This window comes from Poecile atricapillus, chromosome 6 (assembly GCF_030490865.1).
Source record: "Poecile atricapillus isolate bPoeAtr1 chromosome 6, bPoeAtr1.hap1, whole genome shotgun sequence".
Lineage (NCBI taxonomy): Eukaryota > Metazoa > Chordata > Aves > Passeriformes > Paridae > Poecile > Poecile atricapillus.
The window spans coordinates 13,664,853-13,680,643 of NC_081254.1; the positions used below are offsets into that span (position 1 = coordinate 13,664,853).

The 15,791-nt window shown below is 40.5% G+C and overlaps 1 protein-coding gene across 2 annotated transcripts in view; it reads right to left on the reverse strand.

Annotated features, from left to right (window-relative positions):
* Positions 1–1,505: 1,505 nt before the first annotated feature.
* CSGALNACT2 (chondroitin sulfate N-acetylgalactosaminyltransferase 2) overlaps positions 1,506–15,791 on the reverse strand; it is a 32,958-nt gene continuing 18,672 nt past the window's right edge. For both annotated transcript variants that reach the window (XM_058841833.1, XM_058841835.1), the window contains 6 exons: positions 9,835–10,051; positions 9,208–9,309; positions 7,440–7,618; positions 5,756–5,850; positions 4,659–4,740; positions 1,506–3,486 (listed from right to left, as the gene is read on the reverse strand). In XM_058841833.1, coding sequence (XP_058697816.1) covers positions 3,194–3,486; positions 4,659–4,740; positions 5,756–5,850; positions 7,440–7,618; positions 9,208–9,309; positions 9,835–10,051 — 968 coding nt within the window. In that variant the 3' untranslated portion in view covers positions 1,506–3,193. The remainder of the gene's footprint in view (positions 3,487–4,658; positions 4,741–5,755; positions 5,851–7,439; positions 7,619–9,207; positions 9,310–9,834; positions 10,052–15,791) is intronic.

The following is a 15,791-nucleotide window of genomic DNA, read 5'->3' on the forward strand; positions in this document are numbered from 1 at the left end:
CCAGGAAAACACTCGGACCACAGCTCAAAAAAAAATGTGTTATGTAAACACCATCTGTCAAAACAGGAGGACAAGGCCCAGCACTTGGCCATGTAACCCGAGCAGCGACCCTGGGCACACAGATTGTGACTCTGAAGCCTGATACTGTCACTCTCCTTTGCAGTGCCCCAGCAGCACCCCAGGCTAAATAACACCCCCCACCAACGTGGGGTTTATTTTTCCTCTGCAGGCAGAACACACCTTGGGAAAGCCAAGAGCAGGTCTTGCTCCCAAACAAGTTCATATTTGAAGCACAACTAACTTGCTCCCTATCTTGGGTGAAGTTAGGAAACACATCCAAGGAGGAGTTACCCATCTGACTGGGAAAGAGCATGCCTGCCCTGCAGCTGACAGCAGCACCTGAAAACAGCAACACTGCTGCTCACAAACATGTGCTTGTAGCACAGTTTGGCTGTGCCCAAAGGCAGGCAGAAGCTGAACACCCTCAGGTAACTGAAATCACTTGGTTTTTAAAAAAGGCATATCCCACTATTTCTGTTCTAGTTCCACTACAGAGCAAAAGCAATGGTGTGCACTCAAACACTGCGTGCACAGAGCTGCTGAGTGCCACAGCAACATCTCACACAGCTGCCTATTGCAGGGAGCTGAACTAAGACAAGGGAAACCAACCCCAGGCCTGCAAGGGCTCCTGTAGGTACAGAAATCCTCAAATCATGAGCCATTCAGAATACTTGTGCACACTGCCCAACACACACATTAAACATTTCTGTGCTCTGACTTCAATTCCAATGCATTTGCTTCCACTTTTTGGGACAATGAATGGAAGGAAGTTTCCAAAGGGGCTCCTGGTGACTACATTCATCTCCAGCCCTCCCCCATCAACACCATGCTCTGGTTTTCATCACCCAGACGGGGACAGCTGACACCGATCTCCCTCGCTGCGGCTGATAAGCACAACCACGCAGTGGAAACAGCAGAACCTAAGACACCTGGCTATCAGCACTCTGCCATGTTTCCAAAACATGAGAACTGGGACAACTGGATCCTCCTGAGGCAGCGCCTGAGAGCTGAGGTGCAGCAAGGCTGGACACCTGTGCCCTGTCTCCGTGTCTGTTCCAGGGTGTGTCAGGTGAGAGGAATTTCTGGATGGTTATTCTTGTGCAGCCAGGACAGCAGCAGCTGTCCTGAAGTTTAAGGCTGGAGTCTCAGGAGAGTGCCCCCCTTGTATCTTCACCCCAAGTTGTAACACCTATGTATTTAATCTTGTCCTCACCAGTACCTTACAATTTTTGTCAGCATCCAAGTAAGGTAATATCTGGCCTAAGTTTAAGTTGTCTGAGGAACAAACTCTCATATCTGGTCTGTGTAGATACCTGAGATGTAAAATTGAGCTGGTTGAACTTCTCACTGCAAATACTATTTGAATTCAGTGTTAAGCTCTGTACAATATTGTTGTAAAAATATATTTCAAAGAAACAGCTTAGAACAGTTTCTAAAATGCAGAAATTCCATTTATTATATTGAGAATACCAATTGCAAGAAGTCCTGCAATGCATTCTCTTCACTCTAAATACAATACAGTACACTGTTCTCCACAATAAGTTACATAAAGGCAAATTTTATATACATATAAAAAAGGATCAGTGCCCAGAACTATTCGCACAGCATATCTGCTATTCAGAAATCAATCACTTGAATTTTTAGTTGCCTTCAGAATTCTTGAGCAAAATAAATCCATAAACAGATCTTAATTACCTGGTTTGAGAAAGTATTTCAACTAATAGCTAAACTCAGCAGAAACCATGCAAATGGTTTAACCACTGAATTGGCATTCTCTGCATTCATTCTATAAACAAATGTGTTAAAAAAATGAGGCATGCCATATGGTATCATATAAGACAACATGGAGAAAAATGACCTGCCTGCATTTGAACTGTTTATGCATCTCAAAACAACCAAAAGGGAAGTACCAAAATAGTAGTGCCATTGTACAAGGCACTAATGAGACCACAGCGTAATTCTGCTTAAACATGCTCAAAAAAACCCAACAAGCAAAAAAAAAAAAACCCAGAGGAAAAAAAACCAAACACTTTAAAACATCTTCCAACTGAAAAGTGAAAAATAAGGCTACTAGGATGATCAGTGGAATGAAGAGCATTGTATAAAGAAGGACTGCAATAGCACTTGCTTTTTCAGTCACTGAAACAACTGAGAATACATGACACCTTACAAAAACATGTCAGGAAAATGCCCAAAAGAGAAAGAATGCACAAGGAAAATATTGGCATAATAGCAAACAGGCCTCTAATAAATTCATATGGGAATGAGAAGATGGTCCCTCAACTTAAAGGATGAGATACATAGGCAGGGCCTTGGAATAAGAAGGAGTGGGGCCAAAAATATTTAAGCAAACAAGTTTGATAGCACAGCTCAGCTTATAGAAGGGATGTGGCATCTACTGTGGGAAAGGAGCAGGCACAGAAACACCCAGCTGGAATGTTCCCAACTTGTCTGATCCATCTCTGAAATAAGAAGTATCCTTTGCAGTGTGAACTTCCATTATATGCTCGAAAATTCCACTTAAAAGGATTTTCGTTCCCACACCCCCAAATTATTTCTATTCAACCACGTCAATGTCTGTTGATACAGCGAATGTGGCACCAAGCCCTTACTGTGGAATCAGCCCCCTGCACAGCTGCTGTACTGGTCAGCATGTCCATATACCTTTCACGGTGAGATTACTTTTCCACACCTTTCTCTTGCTTCTACAATGGAGTCTAAGCATAGTATCCTTCTAAAGTCACAGTGCAGTGAGCCATACAGACTGAAAATACTCAGGACACAAAAGATTATTTCATTTAATTCTCAAAAGAATGCAAATGTAAGAACAGAAATGTACCACATGGAAAAGTGTTGAATTGTACATTCCACAGATTTTTCCAGTTGATACTGAAGACACTTTCCTTCAACTACATATGCTGTCCAACTTAGCTGAGGTGCTTGAACTCACAAGATATGTAGGTAAGAGCATATCAGTCAAAGGATTACTCAGAAAACAAATACGAGAACGAAAAACCCTCTAAACTCTTCTTCACTGAAAAAGAGAGGCACTGCATTTGTAAGCTGAATTAAGGCTGTAAAATGATGCTGGTTCACTGTGAATTTGAAGTCACCGAGGGCCCCGGGGAGCCCTTCACCCCACGGCCTCGCTGTTAGTCCTGTAGGCCTGCTTGCGGAGGTGCGCCTCGATCTCGTCCCTGAACACCAGCATGCCCAGGTGCGAGTGCGACGCCTCGTTCATGGCTTTGGACTGGATGCACATGCGGTACTGCTCCGGGGTCAGCTCGTCCGCACAGTGCTTCTCGTGCCACAGGTGGAACAGCCCAGGCACCGGCGTCCTGATCACCATCAGCTCGCCGTGCAAGTACTTCCTGTACAGGTGAACGTCCTCGCCGCCCCAGCCTTTCACTTCCAAGTCAAAACCCCCTACAAAAACAGCATCAGAAATCGTTATTTGCATGCACGGGCAAGAAGAGCGACGCTTTGTGCCTAACGTGTTACCAGATGTGGCATGACATTCCAGATATTCTGCTGCCATTATCTGAGTTTCCCATGCCATAGCATGCCAATTTGTGGGACAGGAGCTTCGAGGATACCACATCCTTTGTGGTGGAAACTGTCCCCGACACAGATCTGCTGACTTCAGAAAGTCTCTTAGAGCAGTGTCTCCAAATTGCATTATGCATGACAGCTCATGTGACAGCTGCAGAAAACTGTAGGCAAACCTCAGTGGCTATGCTTTTGGATTATTTTTAGGAAGCATAATGGATTTTAGCAGCTGGAAAATGAAGCAGTCATGCACCGCATGAGAAATCCTCTCTAACAATGCCAGCAATTACTCCATAGGTCACAATTCAAAAGGCTGGATTAAGGAAAGGAACATGGTTCACCATTTTAAGTTCTCTTGTTTTTCCAGGACCACAGTGAAGAGCAACCCAGGCTCCTGTACAATTTCAAACCTCCAAAATGATGAAGTCTTCATTCAGCACGTACCATACAGATGGCAATATGACTGCTAGTAGCAATCAGCCTGCTCTCAGGCCATTGGACATCAGCACACAGGGCTGTGTTGTTACATGTGCTGGCAGATTTACATCTTCTGGCAGACTATCCTCACCACCATCTTCCACATTTAAGCACACCAAGCTGCTCTCAGTTTTAAGAACGTGCCACAAGGGGGGGCAAAGCACATTGCTAAAGACTCCAACAACTGCATTCAACTTCTCAAGGATATTTAAAAGAAAGGATTTGAATGCTTCTTGTCTATGTGAGTGGCTTATTTGAGTGACATGTTTCTTAAACTTGATTCATTTGCTTCAGACAGACATGAAGCCAAAAAAAAAAAAGAAAAAGCAGTATTTAAAAAAGTTCTAGAACGAAATGTTTCTACTGAAACTACTGTGTCTTTCAAAACACTCAACAGATGGGATATCAAAATCCAGAAAAGCTCATTTATTTCATTGGTCAAACTTGTCAAGAGAGCCTGACTGCTGCGCTTGGGGAAATAATACAAGAAATAAATGTATTACTTTCCTGTCATTAGTTCAGACCAGAGAATCACTTTTTAAACACAATTTTTTTCTTTAGTTTCATCTTACCAACAGTCAGAAAGTCTGTCCGATATTGACAAGTCATCCCAAAGCCAAAATCCCGCCAGAAGCCAGAATCCTTCTTGTGTACCTGCAATTTTAAACCAGTATCATTTTGAAATGTAAAATACAACCAAGGAGTACACTGCACTTGGTTTTGCACAAAGTTAAGCTCTTCCAATCATTTTTTCATGCATGTGGGCTGCTGTTCATTTCACCCTCTGCCTTCCAATTCTGCTCACCCTCATTGCAGTTTTCACAGCAGTTTCTGCTGCACCACCTCTATTTCCTATGTATCTTCCCTGACCAAGCAGTAAATTAGTCCACTGCTAAATCATCTGTTCCCAAAACTCCATTTCCTACCCATTTTCAAAGGCCACATTTGTCTCTTGATCTGACATGACATGAAAAGTACGTTTTGTGATTGAAGTCAGCAAGCATAATACTGTTAAGTTTAAGAGAGTGGAAGGAAGAGCTGTCAGGCAGGAACTCGCTCCTCTCTCAGCTGTGATTATCCAAGACTATATGCAAAACCATCCCTCCAGCTTTCAGTAGGATCCTTGCAAACAACATAGGGGATGAAGGCCATTATGTTTTCCTTTCAAGTACAGCTCTTCTTCACACTACTCTCTTCTTTCCTCCTCCAAACCTGTCTATCCCAGAAGTGTCAGTTGCATAACCCAATTTCATCTATGCAGTGTCTTGAAAGAGAGTCAGACTGGACACATCATTCAGAGGTTTTTGCCTTTCACCAATGCTTTGTTTGCTGGAACATAAGATGAAAGTTGCTGCCATGCAATGCCACCATCCTCCTAAAATACTGGCTTGTGAAGCCAGAATAAGCAGCAGATCAGAACTACCAACTTTATTTGGTTAATAGCAATTACTTGTTTTAAACTAGATGGAACTCCAAGTTTATCTAAGAATGAATTTTGTACTGTTTGCCAAGGTTTTTTTTCCAAGTGCTTTGCCCATAATGGAGAAAACTGTTTAGATATGCAGTGCCAAAGGCTGTTAGCTATCCCAAACAGACTATTAAGTTACACTTAGCTTTGTTTTACTACAAAGCACACCTAATTCTATCCAGAATAAATCAAGCTGCTTACCAATTGCTGCTCCACAGGAGGTGGTATATCTTGGTTGGCATAGACAATAGCAGGATTGTAAAGGCTGAATACCACAGGATAGAAAACCTTTTTCCCTGGAAGTCAAAAGGTAATTGTTACTCACTGTGGGCATGCTTTCTGAAGGCAAAAGGAAACCAGAAACACTCTTTCTAATGTAAAACATTACCTATTAGGCATCTAGTGGAAATAAATAAAAACAAGTTCTAGCTGCTAAGATTTCCCACCTAGGAAGCCTGTAATATCTAGTAGGACAGAGCCCATAGGATTAAAAAAAAAAAAGTACAATATTATACATATTACACTTGATTTACATTTATCTATAGTTGTGCATGTTTATATAAAATATTAGATATCTCAGTATCATTCTAGGTGACTGAAAAATTCCTGCAATAATGATATGCAGTAAAACTAAAAAGAAACCAAATCCAAGTAACACCTTGCATTGTTGAGTTTTATGAATTTGTGTCTTTCCACAAATGTGTAGAAGCAGGTACATCCAGGATATCCTGCAAGGGCATCAAGCATCATGAGAATCCTGAAAACACCAGTCCTCTGTCTATTACAGAAGCCAGGTAAATTTTTTTCCCATGTATGTCTTGCACTGCCAATGCTGCAAAGGCATTGACAACGATCCACAAGAATATTCACTATCCTGACTTGGGCATCAACTCTGAAGGACTGAGAAGCATTCTCAGATCTCATTTCAAGCAAAGGTGACAAACTGACAGTATGAATTTCAAGCAGTCTCTTGAACTCTCTTCCCTGCTAAAGCTCACAAAATAATCCTCTCCAAAATTTTTCCAATTATTTATACAACTTGTTCCACGAAGTACAGAGACAGACAGAAATGAAAGACAAAGCAAGGAACAGAACCCAAATATCTGGCTTCTGAAGAATTTTCTTGCATGTTTGTTCGGTGAAGAAAAAATATCTATTGATTCCAAATTGACATTTGGAGAAAATGGTTTCTGACTGCAATGAATTTGAAACAAGAGTAATCATTAAAAAAAGAACCCAAACACAGATTGACAGGAGGAAGCCTTCAGCAGCATGCTTGTTAACTCTAAAAGTTTTGCCCTTCTTGGCAGAAGCTTGGAGAACAAGCAAGCATCATACAAAGTTAAGAAAAACAATCAGAATATTTCAGAGCTTGGGATGGAACAGTGGAACATTCGTTCAGTCTCCATAAGGAGCACATTGCAGCTCTACTGAAAACCATTCATATGTGACATGTCTTGGCGTACATGTGTGAGAAGAGATAAACATAACTTGTTACAGATTTCAGCATTACAAAAATCATCTTCCACTGATGGAAGTGGAAGTTACACTGAGTTTTGTTATACAGATTTACATGCAGTGCAATTGTTAAAGCAACAATTACAAAACTGTCCAGCTTTCTTTCAGGTAACTAAATCTTAAGAAAACATGAAAATTGTACAAAAAAGACAATGCGTTCTTAAAACAAGCTACACTAAGGCAGAAGTTATTTCTCAGTCTGATTGCCTTTTGTGCAGAGTGTGATTCATTTCCCAGGGTGTGTGGTACTGAATAAGCACCACAGTTCTAGTTGAGTTTTCTTTGTTTTCTGTGTGCTCAGCACAGGTCAGCTGGAGTCAAGCACAAGGTGACAAGGCTCCCCTCCAGCAACAATAAGGGAACATACCGGGCTCAGCATTTAAGCGACAGCTGTTGAGGAATTCGGCTGTGAAATAAACATCAACATCACAGAAGAACATCAGGACCTCGCCCTTTTCCCAGGCTCTGGCACCCATGTCAAGTCCTCGGCCTCGGTTAAATTCCTCATTCAGAGAGACAAGCGTGTAATTGTGGAAGTCAGTTTCTCTACAAGAAAAACACAGCCAAACCCAAAATAAATCTGTGGGGAGGGGCAGATGGATCATTTATAGTTTTTTTTAACATTTTACAGGAATTTGATTCCAGAAATTTAAAAAGAAAAAGTTACATGACCAGAATGAGAAAAATATATCTGTTACACTTGTCTGTTTTAATTTCAAACCTTTTAAAATGATAGAATCAGTCTTACTTTAGAACTTCACTTTGTGTTTAATCATTCATACAGATTAAAAGGCCTTTTGTTAACTGACATGAATTAAAATGCTCTCCTGAATTACAATGGCATCTAAAATTTGTCCTCACAAACCAAGAAGTCCTGACTAACAGAGAAATATCTGTCTTCACCAGCTCAGAGAAGAGGGCAAACAGGAAGCCAGAGTCCTGGCATCACCAGACTCATGGGGCAAAGGCCATCTGTGTGGTGGCACCACCATAACCCAGGCACTTTGCTTCTCCTCGCTGTTTAACAGTGGCACACATGCCTGTACTCACAGCAGAAGAGGGATGGAGCAGCCAAGGAAGACTGGAAACACACTCAGAGAACATCTTCAAGCAAAGTTAAGTGTCTACTTCAGAGACACTTCATAAGACAATGCTTGAAGAGAACAGAGTGAAGATATTCAATAGTAGAACCAGTAAAAAGATACAGAACCAGATAAATACCCAGTGAGCCTCTAGCACTGAGTCAGCTCTCAGAGGGACATCTCACAGGCAGCAGGGCAGGCAGCAGAGGCCTCAAAAATGGAGGGGTGCAGCACACAGCAGGTGCTAGGGAGACCACAGCAAAAAATGCAGGAATTCTCTCCTCCCTCCCTACAAGATGCCTGTACCTGTCAGGCCAACTTCCATCACATGCTCCAAGCTGGAGACAAAGTAGCTTGTGTCTAATCTATGCCATGGAGAGGAGCCTGGCTAGTGTGGTCAGACAGGGATCACAGGAGAGCTCAAGGGGAACAGGATCCCAGCTCAGGAAAGAGTGCAAGAGCTCAGGCAGTGAAGGAGCCCCTTGGCTATAGGGTAAAGGATGCTAACACCTGTCCCATTGCTCTGGAGCAAAAACCATAAAAGACACATTTGGGAATTTTACATCCACACAGATGTAATGCTACTGCTGAGACAGCCATGATGATGCTTTAAGTTATTTTACAGCTGAAAGTAAGTACAGGCCTACTTTGACTACTACATTTCTCTTCCCCATCATTAAATAAAATTGTTTCTTCAGTGAAGTAACTATTAAAATGTACATCCCAGTTCCAAAGAACTTAAACACTAATCAATCTCTTATAATGACTGAATATCCACTGCAAAACTCATGCCTGTTGCTTTTTGGACTGTCAGAAACATCAAAGTCTTTTCTGGCTATAACTTGATTTTTAGTAGCCTTCAGGAAACTTTTGCAACCTAAGCTGTAAAATGGCAACCATAAATAGTGTACAGTAAATAAGTAATAAATTTCCTAATAACCTGTAATGGAGTATCAACTTTATTTGGTATATTTCTTCATTCTTTTTAAAAAACCTGTTTAAAATGCAAATCAATATTGTTTGTACTGACTGATGTTGGATTGATACACTTACCTAGCTACAGATTCCATGATGCTTTTTACTTCTGATAGACCGTCTTGTCCAAAGTACACCACTGTGAGATGAACACGCTTATCCTGATGAATACACACATCCCTATAAGCACAAAGATAAGCTGGTATTAGTAATTACTTGCAACACAGCAGAAAACTTCAGGTATGTAAAAGCTACTGCATTAAAAGGTATCAGCAGACTGAAATATTCTGGTTAGGTATCAAGTGGCTTCAAAGAAAACAAGGAGAGATGCTTCCCCCTCTTTCCCCATCTTGTCCAAGTCAGAAGGTTCCAATACTGTGTGTCACATTCCAATACCTTATTTTATGAACAGGCACTCTACAACTGATGTAAATACAAAAATTATGTTCAAGATCATCTGTGTCCGGGTTCACAATGACCCTGACATTTGGTCATTGTGCTGCAACTCGAGAATCTCTTAAGCCCTTTTAGAAGGAATGTTTTCTCCATACAGTAGGTTCAATTACAAACATCCCAAGGCAGTTGCACACAATGTTGGAATCATTACCTCTGCTGCAAATCAACCAGAAAAGGAATTAATTTTGAAAAGGTAACAAAATACTGAAAATCAGCAACATAGCTCACTATATAATCTCATGCACCTACCTAAAGTTTTGCATAAATTGTGCAAATGCCTCAGTTCTTCCAGCAAGAGGAACAATAACGTTAATGATCGATCTAGAAATATCGACTGTTTCACTCTTCACTTTCATGAGGGGTCCAAAAGGTCGGAACAAGGTGACATGCCTGTACTCCATGCCATCCATCTTCTTATAAAACAGCTCATACTGTGTCCCCTTATCTCTTTCTGTACGATAGTAACCTGAAGAATAAGTCACACAAGTAATATGTAAAGTCAAAGATCCCAGCAGTTGTATTTCAGAAACTGATTTTCCTAAGAACTAAAGAAGGGGGGCAAAGCTTCTGGGTTTCTCCTAAAAACATATGAAACTTTCACAAACTGTTATTAATCACAATCACCCTTCTATACCATTTTAGGTCAGACCTGAGAAACAATCCCAAATGAACTCCAGCTTCCCCTGCTTCTTACAGACAACAGGTTTCATGGTCCTATGCCAATTTTTCAGACAGAATTAAGAGTTGGGTCTTCCCAACAAAAAGGGAATTCAGCTATGTGCTATGGAAAAGGATGGCTGAAATGTAATATTGCCTGCTCATAAGCCCTTCAGTAAGAATCTAGCTCTGAGCTAGTCCACAGTAAAATCTGAGATCATCTGGCCAGTAATCAGCACAAGAAAAGCACAATTTGTTCTGTGGGCAGAACAAATGACAGTAAGTTGTTTGACAAAGTCTGCAAAATCTGACATGAACCATTTAAACAAAACAACTGTATGATAATGCTGGAATGCTTTTAAATTGTTTTCACTGCTGAGCAGTAGTTAATGCTTTCTATCTGATAAATAAGTGGTATTTTACTACACCCATAGTCTTCTTAAGACATAGGCAGACCTTCTGGACAACAACGCTAGTCCCTCCAGAAACAGGACTATATGTTGAGAGATATTTCACTCCTAATGGGTAGAAAAAAAAAACAACTGTCTCTTTCAGAATGTGGTCCTTTTACTTAAGGACCATCAAGGAAGGAAGTTAAACCAACAGACTCTAATTTTACACTACACAGGAAGGGACTGAAGCTCATCTTTGGTTTTGACCCTACTAAGCTCTGTATTGCTAATTCCATATCTATGCAAACCTGACAGTAAGAAACAATGACAGGAAAAATCCTCCATCAAAAATGCCTTATGTTCATCCCATCTCTGCTCTCCTCTCACCAGCAAGGAAAAGAAGTATCATCCAAAAGAACCACAAGCCATACCATGAACTGGCATTACATTCCAGTTAAGTGGCCACCCAGACCATAGAGAAAGTAACAAACAGCTGCATATTCCCAAGTGTGATGCACATCCAGCCCTCACACGTTGCTTTTCCAGTCACCTGGCTGCCCTGAGCTGCCCCTTCTCCAAGCCAGTCTCCTCAGCAGCTGAAATCCCTCCCAGGCCTCCTACCCAGGAAGCAGCTGGTGGCAGAGCACAGAGTAGACAAGCCATTCTGGAAACACAAATGGCTCTCTTTTGTACCCAGCATTGATATTGTCATTTTTGTTGTCTTTTCTACAGCCAAAATCAACACTGGACAAGGTATGTAAAAGAAACAGCCCTCAGCCTCAGAGCAGCTTGGGTTTGACTGTCTCAGGAACCAGAAAGATGGGTTGATAGATGGATGATAGAGCTTTGGGTCTCCCCTTATGGACAGGCCAGTATTCTCCATGTTCCCTTCCCTTTCCATACAAGAAGCAAAGGACTGTGCACACCACCTGGACCTGACTTCTTGCTCTACATCCCAGATTCCATTTACAAAGAAAGAATCCTTTCCCTAAATCTACCTCTGTATTCCTCTGCTCCAGCCTCCATCCCCAAACCAAACCCATGTGCATTCACTGATGTTCCCTCCTTCTGCCTAGCAGTCTCTCTTTTCCAGCAAGCTCCTTACACCCCTCCCATCCTCACTCTGTAGTCCATCCTGTCTTGTGGACAAGCACTGGCAGACCCAGTGGGAAACATGCATGACCACCACAGAGGGGCTGTGGGACACATGGTGTAGGTGAACAAGCTGTGGGACACATGATGTAGCAGAACAAGCTGGTCCATCACATTGGAAGTCAGATGACTGAACCTCTTAACTGAGAGGCTTTTACCCTTTGAACAAAGTTCTGCAATGTTCTCCTTGAAAAGACTGAAATTCACATTTATGCTTCTGTCAGCACAGAGATGCATAAGTATGTACCACATTTTAATGCTTATTTCCAGATCATTGTCAATTACAAGCACTGAAAACGGTGTTTCAAACAATGGAAGTCCACAAAGCTGACAGCCAGAAGGAGCAAAAGATTTTAAATCCCCCTTAACCCTTTTCCATTCCAACCCTTTGTGCTGCACAGTCCAGCACTGTAGCTTGAAAACAGCATCTTGGTTATCAGAGCAGCTGATGCACCACTGTGCTTGTACATCATTTTCATGTAAGCAAATACTTTGTACCAGGACTCCTGGGGAAAGTAACGTTCAGTACTTTATATTTTATTATTTTCTCTGCTATCCAATAGCTATTTACAGATAAAAACACCATTTACAACGTAAGTGAAGTTTTAAAAAAGCATACCAGCTGCCAATAGCTTATCTTTAATCAAAAGATAAGCTCAGATGTCAGACTGCAACAGAAGGCTCTAGTACAGAATAAAATTTTCTAGATTAACTAAAAGCAAAACCCAGTGCTGTAACTTCATATAGACCTGAATATGAAAATTCAAATCTGAACAGTGCCTTGCCAACATTCAAATGTTGAAATACGAGATTTCAAACTTTTGAATCTCAACATGCTACTAGAGCCAAACTTCTTTTAAATAGTACGTACCCCTCGAGTTATTCTCCTTGCTATGAGCTAGCCTCATGTTGCTAATGTACTAATTCAAATACTTTTATGGGACTAAAGTTTCTATACACAGAAGCCAGATTTGAGAACAGCCAGAAAAAGAACCCACATCTGCTTTACTTCTTAGTGTATTCAGGTTTTTAACACTTGGAACTGACTCATTTAATAAAACCTGTTATCTCACCTTCCAACTAGCATGCACTGGCTGCCATCCAAAACAGAACTCCACAAGCAAAGAGGTAAAAAGCAGCAGAAATAATTTAACAGTTGCTATTCCTGGTCCACAAAGCTTTACTCCCTTTGCAGAAGGTTCTGTTTCTCACCAAACAAATTAAACATAGGAATCCTGGGGATCAGTTACTATCAAAGCCAAAAAGCTGCTCTTCTATTGCCTTGAATATTACTTGTTTTACAACTACCAAGGAGGTGCTTGGTCTATGGAATTTAAGATGTATGACCTGATTTTCTTGGTGTGTATTAGAATTCTCCACTGAAGTTCCCAGGACAGTGGCCAGTTTCTGGTCTTATGCAGCACACACGACAGGGGCTACTTGCACAACAAACCATCCACACTATCCTATAGATGGCAAGCATTTGGAAACTGGCAGCAAGGGAATAAAGGATTTTTACATGCCAGGGATGGGTGGGGAGTCTTCCTTTTGGATGATGACCTAAAAGAAAGTTTCTAGACTTTGCTCAGCTCCAATTGGAAACACAGAAGCAGGAGAAGTGGACCCGAACAGCACTGCTAGATATTCAATAACAAGACCTTTACTAGCAATTAGCTAATTGCTATTTAGCTTCTGAAAACATGCTAGTGCTTCTGTTCTCCAAAGGTTAATTTTAAATGCTTGTGCAATGGAAGGTCTTTTAATCTCCTGATTAAAAAAGCCAATTACACTGATAAATGTAAACCCAAATAAGCCAGTTACACTGCTAGTGAAGTGTGTCCATGAAGGCTCATCAAGGCTTCTCTATTCAAGACTCAATGTCACAGGCTTCTGGAGAAAGGGAACAGACAGAGGTAAATAATATTATCTCCTCTGAATTACTCTCCATTTCTCGATATTATCAAATACTGATCTCAAAGAAATCTATTTTTAATGGAGTACAGTCTTAGAACATGCAGTTCAGCAATTAGGTCCCTTGTTCATAATCCTAAAGCTATTAATTTGTGAAAATATGTAAAACTGCATCTTTTGTCCTCTCTAGGGATACTCTTCATCCCTAGAGAACAGGATACTCTTGATTCTCATACACTTAGATCTAATGTAAACACTAAGGAAAAAAACAAAACAACTTCAAAGTGTTTCTCAAAGAACAACTGCAGAACAAGACTTTTTTTTTCAGGTCAGATTTTTGTTCTGTTAATATTAGAATTCTGGAAGTTTCATTATGGGTTGCTGAAAAGGAAAACAAGTACAGCAAACAGAGCTCAAAAATTTGCTGGTTTTCTCTTCATTAGCAGAGCAAGTCAACTGAGCTTTGTGAAAAATACTTTGAAGTTTTCAGAAAGTATCTTTGTAGTTGTAATATACACCTAGAATTTTATTTATTTATTTTTTCTTAGTGTTATTGTTCAAGGCCTGCATATAACCAAGATGTGGCTGTGGCAGCTCTGCTTTATCACAATTCCAAAGTAGATTTGGATCATCACTTTGTCCTGCAACTCTAAAAATATTGTATCAGTTGAGAAAACACTTGGCCAGAGTGCTCCCTGTTGTGGATACAGCTTCCTTGCACCACTGGTAGAAGACAATATCTTCATGCAGAGCCCACAGAGGCTGAGCATGCAGCAAGGCAGCTGCGTGGACACTTAAATCAAGGACACAGAGCAAAAATGCAGAGTGGCAACAAGAAAGTTGGCAACCATCAGCAGGTATTTGGAACTTTTTTGGCCTGCACAGTGTTAAGAGTAATAAAAGACAGTAGATTCAGACTACCACAAATATTCTTGTCTAATTAAGTGTACTTTTTCAGAAAATAAAGTTTGTTTAGGAAATTCCTATTTATAAAATAGAAAACAAATACATTTTAAATTCAAGTTAATGGTATTTGTTGTGTCAAGTTACTCCAATATAGATAAATCCTAAAACACAGTATGAAAAAAAATCATTCTTGATGTTTTTTCAAATGAAGATATGACATTTCACTGACTGGGCATCAGAAGCAACATAAATGCCGGGAAAGAACTTCAGACATATGCAGCAGACATTAAAAGACACCGCTAAATAAAAAAGTCTATAAGAAAAGGTATTCTAAACTTACTTAAACAGTCACCAAATTATCTAAGGAGAGAGTACCTGAAAGTACATATCACAAAAAATTTCTTGGTTCAAAGTTTAGTCTACTATTTCACAAGTCTAGAAAAATAGCAGACATAATTTCCAGAACCAAATATTGACCTATATAAAAATAGCCTGTTGAGGTAACAAGCTAGAAGACTTTAGAACAAAAATGCCTATTTTTTGTAGCATAGTTTTGTGGGTAAGTTTTTGTATATGGATATACAGGAGTTTTGAGCAAAAAAATCCTGCAAGTCAGAAGCTAAAATCAACTTATCTATACTGAGCATAAAACATGATGGTTATGTATTAACTAATGCAGTACCATGTTTTCTCTTTTGTCCCAGAAGTAAAAAAAGAAAATCCACACACCAAGTTTCTCAGCCTCCAGTTTCAAATTGCACAATACTCTAGATTTAGTCACAAACCACTTATTACAAAATAATTACCAACTGAAGAGGATGTAGAACTACAATTATTTGCTTCAACTGAAGCCAACTTAAAAAACTGTTTCTCTAAATAAGCAACACGAATGGGGTAACAATTTTGACATGCTCTGAGGACAGTTACAGGACCTGTTCTGACTTCAGCTGACACACCAAGTCTGCTATGCAATTTGATCCTACCAGTTTAGGACAGTGTAAGGGAGCAGTATTTTACAAACAGAAAGGCATTAGTTTTCCAACTGGACTTCCTTCAAAGGGGGATGCACAGGCAGTGGAGGCAGAGTGCTAGAGCCTGTTCATGGGGCTGCAGGCAAGGGACCTGCATGTACCAACATCTGCTGAGTCTGCTTCTTACCTCTGGGTTCTGGAAAAATAAGCGTGGGGA